The sequence below is a fragment of the Anabrus simplex genome, chromosome 9 (assembly GCF_040414725.1).
Source record: "Anabrus simplex isolate iqAnaSimp1 chromosome 9, ASM4041472v1, whole genome shotgun sequence".
In the NCBI taxonomy this organism is placed as follows: domain Eukaryota; kingdom Metazoa; phylum Arthropoda; class Insecta; order Orthoptera; family Tettigoniidae; genus Anabrus; species Anabrus simplex.
The window spans coordinates 55,865,383-55,882,923 of record NC_090273.1 but is presented as its reverse complement, the minus strand read 5'-3'; the positions used below and the strand labels follow the sequence as shown (position 1 = coordinate 55,882,923).

The 17,541-nt window shown below is 40.1% G+C and overlaps 1 protein-coding gene across 1 annotated transcript in view; it reads left to right on the top strand.

Moving 5' to 3' along the window:
- The first annotated feature begins 485 nt into the window (after window positions 1-485).
- LOC137502145 (chymotrypsin-2-like) overlaps window positions 486-17,541 on the top strand; it is a 42,642-nt gene continuing 25,586 nt past the window's right edge. The window contains exons 1-4 of the mRNA XM_068229127.1: window positions 486-546; window positions 4,527-4,609; window positions 9,171-9,283; window positions 9,387-9,516. Of these exons, the coding sequence (XP_068085228.1) occupies window positions 507-546; window positions 4,527-4,609; window positions 9,171-9,283; window positions 9,387-9,516 (366 nt within the window). The 5' untranslated portion in view covers window positions 486-506. The remainder of the gene's footprint in view (window positions 547-4,526; window positions 4,610-9,170; window positions 9,284-9,386; window positions 9,517-17,541) is intronic.

The following is a 17,541-nucleotide window of genomic DNA, read 5'->3' as shown; positions in this document are numbered from 1 at the left end:
AAATAAGGACTGTCGGGACAGAAATGAACACTGTTGGTGGTGTTGGTTCTTAGAGAAGCAAGTTTAGTAACTTATGTACAGAAGCTTAAAACAATACCAGTGAAAGGGGTATCATGACGTGATTATCATTTATTTGTCTCCGAAAAATGTTACGAGGAGTTACTAGAAGAATTGCAAAAAATTAATTCACTGAATATTAGGGCCAAGAATGTTAATACACTCACTTGAAGATACGATAAAATTGCCTTAGTCCGAATAAAAAATGAAATAATTTCATGACTATCTTTACTGCACTCGGTTTTACGTCGAAATCGGGTACGCAAGGACATAAACCAAAAGTTTTAAAACTCGATAGATATCGGTAACGACTGAACCGTGCAGCACGCTTTCTCCGAGGTGTTGATGTGCTCTCCACGACCACAGTAATAAAGGCAGTAAAGCACTTTATTGGAGCAACCTTACAGTATATAAAACATAGGTTTCTGTCAAATATCACCAGATCCACCATGAAGTCCTTACTACTTCTGCTACTTCCAGCTGCACTGGGTAAGTAAGACAACAAGACTAGTTGATTCAAATGTCAAGAATTTTTTCAGTGTTCACTCTCATTCGCGAATTCCTCGCAGAGATCAGAGACTGATCATTAACTCGTGTTTATAGATCAGATACTAAAAGATTCATTCAGATCAAAAACAGGTAGAGCAATTACCAACAACTGCCGAACATTGATGACCTCTTCGAAATTGTAGTATAATCTTAAATCATACTACTGAGAAGACATCAAGAGTATACAATTTCATGTATGAAACTACCTATACTCAAATAATAGCAGCAGAAGAGAATATCACCTGTATGAGTATGTAATAATAATAACTGTCTGAATTCCCTGCACCTGATTATATCTCATCTAAATTAACAATGTTGTGAATCAAATCTCAGAATATAAACCGTATTTTTCCACGGGCTGTGTTGTAATACATACGTTTTCATTATAGAACAAAGATGCTCAGCTGGGCGCCTCTTGAGGCTAGCCCAGTGCGGCCGGGCTGGCGTGACGTAAATGCGGCAGCTTACGTAGCAAGCATACGTCACAGTCAAGTGGGAGACCGAAACACCTTGCACGGAATCGAGGGAGCATTGACGTTATATTGTAATTTCGACGCTCTCCCCCATTACTCACCAAGGTGCTGATTGGGATACATTCTTTAAAATAAAATTCTATAATAGCAACAAAAACTGAATTTTTCAAAATATTCTGGTTTGATTTGTACTGCGCTCGATATAAACAGTCTCTTTTATTTTCTTATATTTATTCATTCAAAGAAAGCTGACACATTATAACATTTATGTTACCATCCACAAAGGTACAATGTTCAAGCGTACAAGCTACGATTTACAATTCCTTGCATGGGAATGACTGTATTTTCATTTTAAAAATTCCTGTTGTTCATTGAGCAAAAATTAATATACAACCCGCGACAAAGTTGGGCGAAACTTTGCAGAAGGGTTCCTTTCGGATGGTGTTCAAAAGCCTCCTCACTTTCCGTTGGATGTCAGGAATATCGTCAAATCTCTTTTCTTTCAAAGGGATTTTGAGTCATGGGAATAGAAGAAGTCTGGAGGATTGAGATCTGGCAAGTATAGGGGATGTTTCGTTTCATGGTCGTACCTGAGACACCAGGTTTCATCCTCAGTGACGATACAGTTCAAGAAATTTGGTGTCGCATCCACCGTTCCGACAAAATCATGTGAAGACTCTAAACGTGCCTGCTTCTAATCGTCAGTCAAGTGATGTGGCACAAGACGAGAACACGTTTTCCTCTTCCCTAACTCCGGGTAACGATTTGTCACACGGATGCATGGTTAATCTGCAGTTCATCCGCTATCATGCGCACAGTTAATCACCGATCGTTCGTGATTAATGTCCTCACCTTCTCAATGTTTTATTCACTGACGGTGGTCGCCGGTCTTCCGCTACGGGGTTTGTCAGAAACACTTTCCCGGTCTCCTCAAAAACGGGCGAACCACTCGTACACACACTTCAAGGACAGTACTTGATCTTCATAAAGACGTACCAGCATCGCATGCGTTTCTTTCGGTGTCTTGCGAAGCCTAAAACAAAACTTTACATTGATCTTTTGGTCGTTCATATTCCTGTTCGCAGTTTAGAACCACCGCACTAAACACGCACTGTATCAAACAGGTCTTACACGATACACACACGATGCTCAACTGAACAACGTTGGGAGCAGGTGGTCAAAACCGGTAAGCATGAATGGATTGCTAGTGAGTTTATCAGATAATTTAAACCCAAACAACCACAAGCAACCACCGTAACTCCGTATTGTATTAAAACTGTTTCTAAAGCACCTGTTGAAATATAATAGTGAAAACTGTAATTCATTACGTACATTAAAAAATATTTGAGGTTGGAGGCCTAACTCTTTATTGTATCAGGTAAAAAAAAAATTGCAATTAATATGATTGTTTTCTTATAACGTAAATTGGAAATGACATGGATTTCTTCCCTCTATCTTTCATTATTTTCTGACTCCATTCCAAAGTCGGGTATCGCAGCAATGATCGGGAGTAGTCACAACGTCACTGTGGTTGAATACTGTACGCTGCGCTCATCGCCTACCAGTCCGCCCACTTACAGTGCTGGTTGCTCGCAGGACGAAATACCCACTGTGTGCACCTCTGTTTTAGAATGCTATGCCTTTCAGAGTTTAGGGGAAGGCGCAAAATTTAACTCTCAAATATTTATATTATTAGTGGTCCTATCGATAAATATTACATAACTAAAGTGATATATAATTAAATTTCCTATCATTTATGTCTTATCAATTTTTACCGTACCGGCTGTGATAACAGAGATATTCATGAAGTCCACATCAACGCCGAGCCACGAGCAAATGGGTGAACAGAATTTAATGAAAATCGATGTACTGGGTTGACGAATAAGAAACTACAGTCTAGGCTGTAAATAATTTTATTCACCGTGGATGAAATGGTAGTTTAGGGGAATGCGCCTAAAATTTAATTTTTAAATACCTGTTGGTCCTATCGATAAGTACTGCATAACAAACAGTTATGGAGAGTACAATTTCAGATCATTAATGTTCTATTCAGTTTTAACGTACCGACTATGGTAAGAGTTGCATTTCAGAGTCGGAAGAAAACTAAATGTGAAAGCATACAATGTAGAAAGCTCATAAAACGTATCAACAATAACATTACATTGACCATTGTTTGCTGTGATGTTATTTGTCTCTTATGATGCCACTCATCTCCTATAGACAGGATTACTGCTGCACATCGAATATAACAGCCTGCCTGAATATTGGCGGGAAATTGCCGGGGAATTAGATAAATTTCTTCTTTAGTATGCCTTTCCTGAATGAATGAATAAAAACCTACAACCTGTTTTCCAGTCAGTGACCGGGTTAGGGATGGAATTAATGAAGCCCCCATTTTGCGTCTAGGATAAGAATTGTGCCGGCTACTGAAGCCTGTCGCACTCCTCTGGGGCTATGATTAATGACTAACAGATGAAAGGGTAATGGAGAGTGTTGCTGGAATGAAAGATAACGGGGATAACCGGAGTACACGCAGACAAACCTGATTGCTGGTACAAACAGGTAGGGACAATGACAGGAGGGTACTCGCAATGAGGACATAAAGGCTAAGTTAGGAATGAACTCGATGGATGAAGCTGTACGCATAAACCGGCTTCGGTGGTGGGGTCATGTGAGGCGAATGGAGGAGGATAGGTTACCTAGGAGAATAATGGACTCTGTTATGGAGGGTAAGAGAAGCAGAGGGAGACCAAAACGACGACGGTTAGACTCAGTTTCTAACGATTTAAAGATAAGAGGTATGGAACTAAATGAGACGCAGCACTGGTTGCAAATAGAGGAGTGTGGCGACGTTTAGTAAATTCACAGAGGCTTGCAGACTGAACGCTGATAGGCATAACAGTTTTTAATGATAATGTAGGTATGTATGTATGTTGAAAAATCGATTCGTCACTGCTAATCCCACACTAGCGCGGAAGTCCAGTAAACGCTTCCCATTCACATTACCTCCCATACCCTCCTACATTTACCTATCGCCTTCTCATATCCTTCAGCTATATTTCCAACTTGCACATTAAAATCGCCAATTAGCACAACCTTGTCCTTTCAGTTGACCCTGAATACGATATCTCGCTGTGTTTCATAAATCTTTGGCAATTTCATCCTCTTTTCCACCCTCATATGGTAAATAGACTCAGATTGTTCTCGTGCTAATTCCTCCAAAAACCAAATCTATCCACATCGTTCGCTCATTTACGTGTCGAACAGAAATTATGTTGCGTGCAATAGTATTCCTCTCCCTACTCCACACTTTGCCCTTCCCTTCTTAACACCCGTCAAGTACACTTTATAATCTCTTCCTCGTTATCCCAACTTACCCAAATAACTTATTATTAATTACAAACACATTGTTACACGTTGTAACTATCCACCTATTTCTATTCGCAGGTAATAATCTAAAACCTTTTTGTCAAGTCAATAATCGCATCCTTGGAGGGGTGAAGGCTGAAAAAAGTGAATTTCCAGGACTGGTAAGTTTTAGATCCTTGGATTATTATCTCCAATCCGTAGTGGTTTCAATGGTGGATGCCAAACAGTTGCATATATTTTTCTATTTCAAATGTGGAGGTTATCCGCAGATGGTCACTGATTACTTAAGAAAATAACAGGAAATTTTACTTTTATGAAAGCCTATAGATTCTTTTAGTTGCGCTGAAGCACGGAATGTGTAAAATTATATTCTATTTTTTTTTTTACACTCCGATATTCCGGAAATAACTGTGATCATCTTTAGTTATTTGTTACTAACAAGACATCTCAGGATGTAGCACTGTATTCTTCTTCTTCTTATCCTTTAGTCTGATAGAAATCTAAACCCAACATTCGTAGATCTTCAGAATTATACTGCTAAAAAGAACGGTGGGTTAGAGCAAATTTCTACTTGTGTGGCACCCAGTGGAGATTCCCTGATAACTTCATTAATGATGTTATCAATTTTCCTCGTATTGTTTTATGTAACGGTCATAGGCAGACATTGTCCGTGGTGTAAACAGAGCAAAATACAATCCGATAACTTTCTTCGTGTAGACAAATGGGGAGTAATCAGAATTGGAATAAGGCGAATCATCACAGAAAAATGGGAAGAAATCCAGAAGAAAACTGAAAATAATAACAAGGATGGCAGCTAAACCATTTCGTTATTAGAAGGATCCTAGAAAAGGAAAATAATATTGGTCTTCATAAACTAGAAGATTCCTTGTATATCCCAGAGACGAAATGGAAATATATCAAAATCTCCCATAGGAATTAAAATTAAAGCGAAGATTCGCTAGAGCACGAAGAGAATAAACTAGTACTAAACCAATAAACGATGACGAAATAAAAAAATAGGTATCATATACTTGATGGAAAGACGGGGAATGGATTTAGTGAATGCAATAATGTATGATGAGAAATTTGGGTTTCGAAATTTTTCCAAATCATTTAAGAAAAGACTAGGTAAACAACAGCAATAGGAAGCCTGCTACCCGGTCTACGAGCCTTCACATTCCAGTATAAACACTACTGAAAACTCGCTGTTCCTTTATTTGTCAGGGTTGCCGACCATAACGTAAACATGAACGGGAAGAATCTTCAACTAATCAGCTAAACTTATGCTACAATGTAGGCCAAGAATAACTGGATTCAAAAAAAAAAAAAAAAAAAAGAAAAAAAGAAAGGCCTGAGATAAAGAGAAAGGGATGCTGAAAGCACCCAAGCGATTGCCCTATGTTACATAAGAATAAAACCTAATGGGACATGAAGCCCAGACACAGATGATAACCCCATTCTACCTTGTGACTAGGAAGAGAGAATTTCAACCGCCCAAAATTTGAAAATCTTAGTCACAATAAAATTATGAAAATGGAAACGAAGGTCCACACCCGTGCTTGCTTTTAGGATATTACACCCAGTAGGGTGGTTATGTTCACTGCTAGAAAAAACTAAAAAACCTACATGATGGAGAAAATTATGGATTCGTCATTAATATCTGGGTGCTCGGGTTTTCTTGCCCTCACAGTTGTTTTTCGGTTTCAGATAGTAAGTCGAGCGTGAATCAACTTTAGTTGAGAGCTATGCTGGAACATATATACTTTCATCCGTAATCCGTAATCTCGATTATTTCGGACATATTTTTTTCCGCCCCTTCTCACCGCCGTGCCAATGGGGCTGACCTTGGACTTAAATTATATCTGGAGTGTGACTATTCCCCTCCCGGTTACGGCAGTTCATTTCTTTATCCGATTCCTAGAGCAGGGGGAGTGTGGTGCCAATATCTCCATAACGGTTCTTTTTAGTTCCTTAAAACATGGTTTTTGGGCCCGTAGGGCTTACCGAGTTTCGTTCTTTGCGTCAAGGGGCTTAAAATGAGCTTTGTATCGTCCTAGTACGACAAAATCAACATTTTGCCTATGCTAGCCTAGTATTTTTATATCTCCCCCGTCGCCACCAATCGAATTGTTTTGAAAATAAAATACAGCCAATGCCCCTCAGGAATAATGTATATTTACATTAGTAAAATAATTTTTAGGATCGGTCCAATAGTTTCTGAGATTACACTCCAGATATACACAAACTCACAAAATTCGCACTCTCTATTATATTAGTATAGATCATTATTACTTCGGAGTATACAAAAATATTCATTTACAGGACGAAGAGTGAACACATCATTAAGGGTAAGGTTCGATAATATTCCAAGTTATTTGAAAACTTTTAAGGATATGTTAGGTAAGTAGTTGATAGGGAATTTGCCACCTGGTCGGAAGCCCTAAATGCAGTTCGGAGGGTCCAGAAAAGTATAGATATTATTTGATAGTTAATATCTTTGGAACAAAATGACATATAGTTGCAATTCTTGCACGGTAGCGTTGTTCATTGTTTTCGCAACAGATGATGGAGGTCATGTGAATGGCACGCAATCTTGGCGCACGTTTTTCAGCAATGACAATGAAGTAAGATTGTCGTTTGAGCAACGCAAGGCCGTACTGAAGTGGTCCTGTAAGTACGAACACATGATGGAGGTACAACGGCACTGGCGTAATGTGTACGGAACTCAGCCACCAACACGTACAATCTGTGGTATTCGGGATAAATTTGAAGCCGACGGCACTGTTCAAGAAGTGCACCACGGGGCCAGCTTCCAACCCTGCTGTGTTACAAAATTTTACTAGGTCACCTTAAAAATCTTTGAATCAGGGTGCACGAGAAAGTGGGGTAAACCGATCAACCGTACGACGAATAATGAAGGCTGCAAAGTGGAAAGTGTACATACTAAGATCGCCGCACGCTGTGAACGAAGACGACCCGGATCGAAGGATGGAATACTGCGAGTGGTTTGAAGACACGGTTCGCGAGGACGAACGGTTTGCAGGGATGGTTATCAGGTCTGACGAGGTGCAAACCAAACTGAATGGTACTGTAAACTGCCACAATTGCGTGTACTGGGCCCTGAATGTCCTCACATTTACGTGGACAAACCTGTCAACCTAACCGGTGTTAATGTATGGTGTGATCTATCATCACGCTGTTTGATTGGCCCATTCTTCTTAGAAGGTACCACAACTGGTAATGAAATGGCGTATGGCTATTAATGCCGGGAGATCCCAGGACGGGTTCGGCTCGCCAGGTGCAGGTCTTTTATTTGACACCCGTAGGCGACCTGCTCGTCGTGATGAGGTTGAAATGATGATGAAGACAACACATACACCCAGCCCCCGTGCCAGGGAAATCAACCAATGGTGGTTAAAATTCCCAACCCTGGCGGGAATCGAACTCGGGACCCTTGTGACCAAAGGCCAGCACGCTAACCATTTAGCCATGGAGCCGGACACCATAACTGATGAGGTGTACCTTCATATGCTATATCGATATTACCTGCCATCCGAGAGGTGTTTGGAAATGAAAGATGGCGCTCCGCCTCATTACAACAGAGATGTCAGAGTCTACTTGGATGAAAACCTACCTGGACGAGGGTTAGGTCGAAGAGGAGCTGTTCACTACCCATCACGGTCTCCAGACGTTACGCCTCTTGACTTCTACCTATGGGGACCTTGAAAAATGAAGTTTATCAACAGAAGTCAGCCACACTGAACGAGCTACGAGATCCAAGCGTCCTATGCGGCTATCACACCGGCAACACTGACAGCCGTAGTTCGGTCAGCAGCTCAGCGGCATCGACGCTGTTTGGCTGCTGATTGGGGTCACTTGAAACACATAAAATATCCCCCCCCCCCCCCGCCACGACCGCAGTGCAAGAATTGTAACGGTATGAAATTTTGTTCCATTAATATTCACTATCAGAGTGCGAGTACATTTTTCTGCCCCCCTCCTGTATTGATGATTCGAAAACTTTATGGAAACCCCAATTAGCAGAATGTCGCAAAACTAATGTGAGTTTGGAGATAAAATATGTTTTATACACCTTCAGGGCCTAAGTTTTTGTACACTTGGGTGAAGAGCTCGGAGTATATAGCTACACGTTCTTCAATGAGGTTACGTAGTACGACCCGAACGTTGAATTTTGGGTGCTTTGGTCATGGCGCGAGCTACATGTAAACAAAATGTAACCGGATTCCAGTGGTTACACGATACACCGTTAAGAAAAGAGGAAAATAAATCAAATTACACGGCACTTTAAAACCTTAACACACAATAAACATCAGACGAACTGCGCCAATACCCACAAATAAATATTAGGTTGGGCAACTTGACGACTATAATAAAGGAACGTGGAGCGGGTCTGGGAAACCTACCAGGGCCATAGAGATACGAAAGTTTCGGGTTTCCAGAAAAATCAACGGTGATCCCTTGATTCAAGATATTACAAATAATACTGTATAACAATACTTCCATTCTTGACGAGACGAATGCAATTTCTCGAATTTCAAAACATTACGAATTGTGTTTCCGATTTTATGTATGGAATTTCTGGTAAAAGGAGTTCGTTTGGATTCCAGTAATGTTTATCTTGTTTCATGACTTCGCCTACGGCGGTATGTGTTCGTCTCCTCTACCGTATTGATGGCAATGCGCATTGCTTCTTCATTTCAGGTATACCTCGAGAAACATTATTGGAATGGTACTAATAAGGGAAGGTCTCAATGTGCAGGATCCATGATCAGCGAACACTGGGTGCTAACAGCAGCACACTGCCTCGTTTCTAAGTATGTTTATTCATTCATTTAATGAATACAACTTGAAGTAACTGGTATCTATTGAGAGTTCGTATTGTAACATTAATTCTGATTACATTTCTCACTATTTTAGTGATCCTTCTAAGAAATTCCTTTTTGTGCGGGTTTTTCCTACCGAGGGACATCCTTACTTCCTTGATTCTACAGATGTTATTACACACGAGGAATACCAGGACTTCCATAATGACATCGCACTAATTAGGGTGAGTACAAAATATTAGCAATCTAACCACTTGTAAATCCAGTATCTTGTGAATAATCATCCTGGGAGGTAAGGGAGATGCTTACCTAAAATTCGCCTTTTCTAAGGCAAATTCAGAGAGGATTGGTGTGTTGTGATATTTATTTTCCGTTTTCTGGTTTCTTTGTTCATCAGTGTATAGAATGTTTTGATACCCCTGTTTGTCTCTACGTAAATGATGCTCTATCATCCACTTCCTTGTGCAGAAGTATGTATCACCGTTTCTAGCCTTTGTCATTTCATCGAACTGCATTTCCTCTACGGAACTACTTCACTCCCCGTTGCATATTTCCGCCCTGTACCTTTTGAGCTTGTGGTTCTCAATCTTCCTGCTTTCTTCCCATCATCCTCATAATCCCAAAGATTCTCGGCTAATGCATGCACATTTCTGCAATCAGAATCTAAATGTACAGCGTACCATACCCAAGTGAATTTACCGATCATCATTCGAAGAGAGTTAAAGAATTTATATTTTCATTAAGCATTTTACATATAAAATACATTGCCAAGAAACATATATTATAGATTCTTCATAATACATACTATCATCGTCATCATCATTGTTTACTAAAGCCTCTGATTTGACACTGCAGCCAACTTTCTATACACATTGACAGCATCTCCTCATACGAGCTGAATTCGTGATTATATTAAGGTTATTGATGTATGAAAGTCTTGCTCTCCCTTTTCCCATTTTACCAAAAACCTTCCCTTCCATGATGTTCCATATGATGGTGATGATGATGCTTGTTCTTTAAAGGGGCCTAACATCGAAGGTCATCGGCCCCTAATGTTCCATATGAAAATGTTTAGTCTCATTAAGTGGTCAAACAATTTCACATAATCCAAAGGCAGGCATTTATGCAAGTGAAGGATCTGATTAAAATTAATTTTTATTCACCTCCCTTGGCACTGAAGTGTTCGTTTTCTTTCAGTTCAGCTTGTTCGGTTAAATCACATCTCAGTTGCTTCTAGCCCGCCCTTTCCTCGTTTATCCCAGGGTGTATGTTTCGCTCCCTTTGGTTAGTACTGTACACTCACACTATCAATATAAAAGTTTACTGGTTGTTTTGGCAGGAGCTGCAAGGAAGTATGTAAGTGTGCTCCCAAGAAGTCCTACTTCTATGCAGAGACGTGAATATAAGTACCGAATGTACTACAGATGGGTGTAGCTGGCACAGATGTAAACTTTATGGCACCCAAAATGATGATGGACGCCATATTGTACCCTCCCCTACCCAAAGGCACCGACAAAATGTCTACAGGGCGTTGGCGGGTCGAAAGAATAATAAAATAGGCTCTTAACTAAGGAAACCATACAGGCATACAGGCATACTTTAACTAATAAAACCGGTTTATTCAACCTTAATGATGATGGGGATGACGCATTTATATTCACAGATAAATTACATTAATTGTTTATGATCGTCGTTGTGGATTATTCAATGGATTTTTGTCCTTCGTGATAGAAATGAGTAAGTTTATCGCAGAGCGATATATCGCGACATGAAGCGGACGGAAATATTTACCATAAACACTGAGGCTATAACACATTATTAACAAATAAAACAAACATGCATGCAACAAGTCTGAGCGATCCCTATTCTAATGCACACACAAAAACTAATTCCCGATGAAATACGATAAAAAATATACAAATGTGGAACGAACATCCGGGTTCGAACCAACCCTCGCTGGGATAATTATAGTCACAGCATGACACATAAAACAACATTTTAAAAAATCACACATTGTATGCAATAAATACGTGAGTGAAGCTGAATATGAGGAAACAGGCTGAAATATGGGGAAAGGAAGAAAAGAAAAAGAAACACTGGTGGTGGAATACGGACTGTGAGGAAGCGGTTGAGAATCGCAGGAAAGCCTGGAGCGACTGGAGCATTAAGAAGAACCTGGAAAAATGGGAAGTTTTCCTACGAGTAAGGAAGGAAACAGCCAGAACCATAAGATGGACCAAAAGACAGAGGATGAAGCAGGAATTGGATGAAATTGAAAACAACTTCAGGAAAAACAATAGTAGAGACTTTTTTGGGAAATTCAAAAAGAGCCTGAGTGGATATAAAGGCAGAGAACTCTTTATAAGAGATAAGAATGGGGATCTGGCAGTTAGTGCGAAGGAGAACTGTAGGATACTTGCAGAATACTTTCATGACCTGTTAAACTGTGAACCACCTGAAGAAGAGCTGGAGCTGGGGACAAACACAGAAGAGAGAGAGTCATGTCCTCCAACTAGAGATGAGGTCGCGCAGGCCATAAGCGATCTAAAGAATAACAAAGCAACCGGAGAAGATGGAATATCAGCTGAGATGATTAAGTGGGGAGGTGACAAGGCAGTAGACAACATGACCAACATCATCGGCCAGATTTGGAGAACAAAGAAGTTACCAGAAGGATGGAAGAATGCGATCATAATACCAATACATAAGAAGGGAGACAAGAGGGATGCAAACAACTATAGAGGAATTTCGCTACTAGAGATTGGCTATAAGGTGTTGTCGAAAGTCCTGCTCAATAGACTGGAAGAACAGTTAGAAAGTACAATTGGAGACTACCAAGCAGGATTTAGGAAGGGAAGAGGATGCATAGAACAGATATTTATACTGAAACAACTGATAGAACATAGGGCCTTAAAGAACAAAAAAACGGTGGTAACCTTTGTAGATTTCACTAAGGCATATGACTCCATCGACAGACAAACTCTTGGAAGAATCCTGAAGAACAGAGGATTAGATGGCACTACACATGAACTCATAATGGAAATTCTATCAGACACAAAGGCAAGGGTGAGATTCAGAGGAGTACTCTCTGAAGAATTTGATATCAACACTGGTGTAAAACAAGGAGATGGATTATCACCAATGTTGTTCAACATAGCTCTGGATGAAGTCATCAGACAGTGGAGAACAATGAATGAGACAATGGGAATACCAAAGACGCATGTTGGGGACAAAAAGGACAATAGGGCCCAAGTAGATTGTCTAGCCTTTGCGGACGACATAGTTATAGTAAGTGAGACAGAAGAAGATGCAAAGACACAACTCAACAACTTAAGCAATATAGCCGGAAGGGTAGGACTGAGGATCGCCTACAACAAGACAAAGACATTGAATACCACTGAGGATTGGACAACACCGGAAGGCACCGTGCAGAAGGTGGACAAATTCAAGTACCTAGGAGAATTTATAACAGGAAGGAATAGGAGCAATGAAGGAATAACAGAGAGGATAAAAAAGATGCGATCAGCCTTCTGTATGACCAGAGATATATACAATAAAAAGAATATATCTACGGACGCAAAGATCAGACATTACAAGGCAACGGTGAGAAATGCTGTATTATATGCTGCTGAGACTATAGCCCTAGGAAGAAATGGTGCGGAACAACTAGAGAAAGAAGAGAGAAAAATATTGAGGAAAATACTAGGCCCTAAGAGAGGAGGTGAGAGATGGATGAGGAGACCCAGGGAAGAACTATACCGGAACATGAGGACAATCTCAGAAGAAATCAGACTGAAAAGAGCACGGTTTGCGGGACATGTAATCAGGATGAATATGGATAGAATGACAAAAAGAGTATGGGAAACAACAGCGAGGACACGAGGAAAGACAGGAACCAAGTGGGTAGTTGAACTCCGGAAAGATTGGTCAGAATTGGGGATCAAGGTGGAAGAAAAGGAAAATTGGAAAAGGAAGTACATACCGACTAATATGCCAGAGATCAACGATAGGGATGGATACAGGAAAAGGATTGAGAGTCACCAGTGGAGTAGACAAGAGAAGAGGATACTGAATATCTCGGAAGAAGAGCGGGAGAGAAGAAGAGAAAGGATGAAGAGGTTCTGGGAGGAGAAGAAGAAAATGCAATCCATGAAGGAGCTGTCCGTGGTCCTACAGAGGCCGTAACGCAAGAAGAAGAAGAAGAAGAAGAAGAAGAATAAATACGTGAGGCACTCCAATCTTCCTTTCAGCATTGTAAACTTCCAGTGCCTGGTTGAGCATCGAACTGACAACCCCTTGGGACGAGTACATGGTACTGAAATCCCTGGCTATATTATATTCAAATAATTAACAATGATTCTCTAGCAAACATTAGCATAACCCACCGTGTCATTTGTCAACGCATACATCATTCTGGCGTGTTGAATATTTCACTTTCTTAGCCGTTCAGACAGGCCTACTTCGCTTTACTTTTAAAGCCCCTCTTCTCACAGAGATGGGACACTCACACAAAAAACACCTCTTGTAGCAGGGTCAGACGGATCCCCCCTTCCCACAGGCGGTCAACAGCCCCTCTATTAGTGAGCGTAACATTTCCTTTCATAAGAAAACAAGACCACTTCGCTCTGAAGAACGTCCACAATAACCTGAGGTCTATTCCTCACAAATCGCGCCAGCTTCCGATAAATCTCCTCGAATTCAACACATATATTTCATGGCCAAACCATGACTCCAACATCACATCAATCTTACAACACGACACCGGTTTTACGATGCTAATATTTATATGACCACCATTATTATTATTATTATTATTATTATTATTATTATTATTTTCATATTTAGACTGTCATTCCACATGACTTACCTGGTGCTTAGGTCATACCGGTCTTTCGTGAGGAATCTACTTCGCAATTACAATATAATTACGTACTCAAACGGCAATTCACACCTAATTAATAACTTCTAATTAATTGATGGTTAGCTCTTGGTTACTTTATCTTCACACGGCAATACAATAATCAATTCGATATTCACACTATATTTATCTCACAATCGAATTGTAATTAAATCCTGATAAATTAAATCAAATAATCCGATTTAAATTATAACAATCCCTAGCTAAGTATTTCAGGGGAGGCCTTGGGGTATCAGTTCTGTCGACAATTCTCGTAGCTTTGTGCCCTCACGTAACATAATACTTACCCTTTTACCAGTCATGCACTTATCAATATTAGACTAACTATAATCTAGCTTGAATTACCCTAGACTCATTACTACTGGTCTTCTGACGCAATAATCGACCAAAGGTTCCCCAAGATAAAATTAATAAATCTCTACCACATGCAAGACTAACAAATTATAGTTATTAAATTATTTACAATTAATCACTCAGACCCGCTATTGACTACATGAAATAGGAATTAACAACTACGTGCCCATTATGGCACTTCATATTAAAATGAAATTACATCCCTAACCTTTATAGCGTCAGCTTATGATAAACCTTTCCCATCACCTCTAATCAGGCCAGATAATATGATTCATACTCATCTCTATCACTTGATGACACATTTGTCAACTGAGGAGATCCATCCTGGGTTTACTGTTGATCCATGGACACCGCGGTGATCAGTTGCAGTTCTATTCCACCTTTAGGCTGGGAGTCCATAGTTTCTTGCTGGTGGAGCCGCTGGCAGTAATCCTGTGTACATACCGTTGCCTACGCTATAATACAAGGCCTTGAAATGCACTAATGAAAACGGGTGCCACCTTAGTTCACCGTTCAGCCACTAGGATCGCGCTGTTGCCCCCTTGTGTTCGCATGGCCGTGTATGTCTATAAGTAAATTATATCCTAAATAAAGAGAGCTGAATGTTGTAGGTGTCTACAGTTTTAAAACTTTCCTACTCAGGGGCTTCTTATCGAGTTTCAAAACTTTATCACTTCTACTTGAGTGGCTCGAAGCAATGTTGTCTAATAGAGGTCTCAGAAATTTTTGGAGTAGAAAAAGAGGTAGTTTGTCGTCTTTACACTCTCTACACTTAATTTCACTGATGAACCTGGTTTTCAGAAAAAACGTACACATTTTTAGTAACTGTCGTCGGGGTAAATACTGCACAGCAGAGGTAACAAATTCCGTCATGCGCTGCAGAAGAGCCACAAACGATGATTTCGGGTATCTGAGGGCTCCTCGATCTTGAAAGCGAATAAGACACAATGTTGGACTTTCACTAGCTGGAGAAGTGATATGTTCTAAACAGCCTTCACAGTCTGTTTGTTCTTCTGCCACACGCACTAAGTAACCTGCTACCATAGCTAGAGAAATACCAGGTATTGTAGCTGTTGAATCTGAAACAAATTAATCATATTTATGTACTAGCGAACACTTAAATAAAAAAGTATTGTTCACACAGATCTGATGTAATTTACCTTGCAAGGGTTTTGCAATGATGGACATTACGTGTTCAGGAAGCTGCGGAATTTCCACATCATCGCGACTTTCATTCCTTCTATATCTTTCGTCCATCTGGCACATTCTTGGTTGTAGTAAACTGGTTCGTACATTGCGGATCTTATTTTCATCCCTCAGCTCAACATTGCCATGTTTTGATGCCGCAATAATTCCTGTATGGAGCGTTGTTTCGATTGCGTTAAGGCATGACCTTGCGTCCATTGTGTCATTGTATCCCGCTTTGCGTCGTAGGTGGCTAAAGAAAAGCTCGATATCATCGCTTGTTAGATTCCTCGTCAAGACATAATGAAAATTTATACTTATGAGGTATTTTACGCAGGCCACAGTGGATTGGGTAGTCAAGACCAACGCCTGATACGTTTCCCTCGTGAATCTTTTCTCTTTCTGTGGATGCATTTGAATGTTCTTGATATATGACAGGAAATCATTTATTAACCAACTGAAGGCGTTCATCTTCAATGCTGAAAAATGCCAGTTTGTTCTCATTCCTGGAATATGTCCCATACGAGGTGTTGCAGACATCATGGGCATCGAACCACTTCATAAAATGCTCCATGAAAGAAATTGGTTTTTTTAAACTGTTCCTGTCTTTAATGCTCTCGGGACAAACCACCTCCATACTCTTCAAACCAGCGATTGTTTCAGGGGAAAATACAATTTTGGCTCTTGCTACATTAATTTTCTCCAAATTTGTAGGGTAAACTATTTTTCTGGTTAGTTTCCTCACCGGCTTCATAATTGAAGATTTCTGGAGTTTGAAAAAACCTCTCAAATGATCGCCGGTCACGATAGCATTGTTTACAAAAAAGTCTCGTGACAAATGTTGGGATCGCACGTTTTTTATGACGTGACTGGGATCGAAACTTAGGAACAGAGGCCTAGTTTTATCAGTTGGATGTTGTATCTCATGCGTAATGCTTCCTCCACATAATGTTTCGAACATCGTAACATTTACCTGAGAATTGTCGGTCACAATTCTGATCACTCTGAAACCACACTCTTCAACAGCATTTAACGCATCCAAGGTTAATTTTGCAAGTTGTGAGCCCGTAACGGATAAAGTGAAATAGAAAGACATCGGTATTCTGTAATATGTAGAGAGTCCCTTGACCAAAATGCAGAGTAGTTTATTGGCCAACCTACCTTCGATTCCAAGAGCGTCAATGTCAATGTCATTCAGTCCAATAAACATATCTAATTTCCTGTCATACATAAGTTTCTGCTTAATGGACATTTCATCTATTATAAGGGAACCAACCTTTTCGTTATCGTTCACTAACGACAGTTTTTCTACCAGTAATCGGGCTTTAGTTAGCGAAGTTATGCCGGTCTCCCCTTTTGAGTATCCAACATACGATTTCAACGTTCTGGGATGAGGAAGATGCAAAATATCGATTCTGAGAAGCCGATAACCAGTTGGCGACCTTGAAGATAATAGCACACAAATTTTAACTGTAGTCTCCTGGTATTTACATTTCTTTTTTCCAAAGCTCTGAAGTTGTTCTAACAAAAAGTTTGCTTTCATATTTCCTCCCTCAGCTTCCTTCTGAATTTTAGAAACCCGATTTGCAAGATTTCCGGGATCCTTCTTTACCTTACTAAGTTCTGCTTCCAAGTCACGAATTTTTACGCGCAACTTCTTAATAATTGTCACGTGCTTTCTATTTCTTCTGATCTCCTTCCTTAATTTCCTGGTAATGTATTTTGGTACTGTTGATTTTAGGACGGGAGAAAACTGTGTACCTACTGTTGTGTTGCCTACATTTATCAGGTC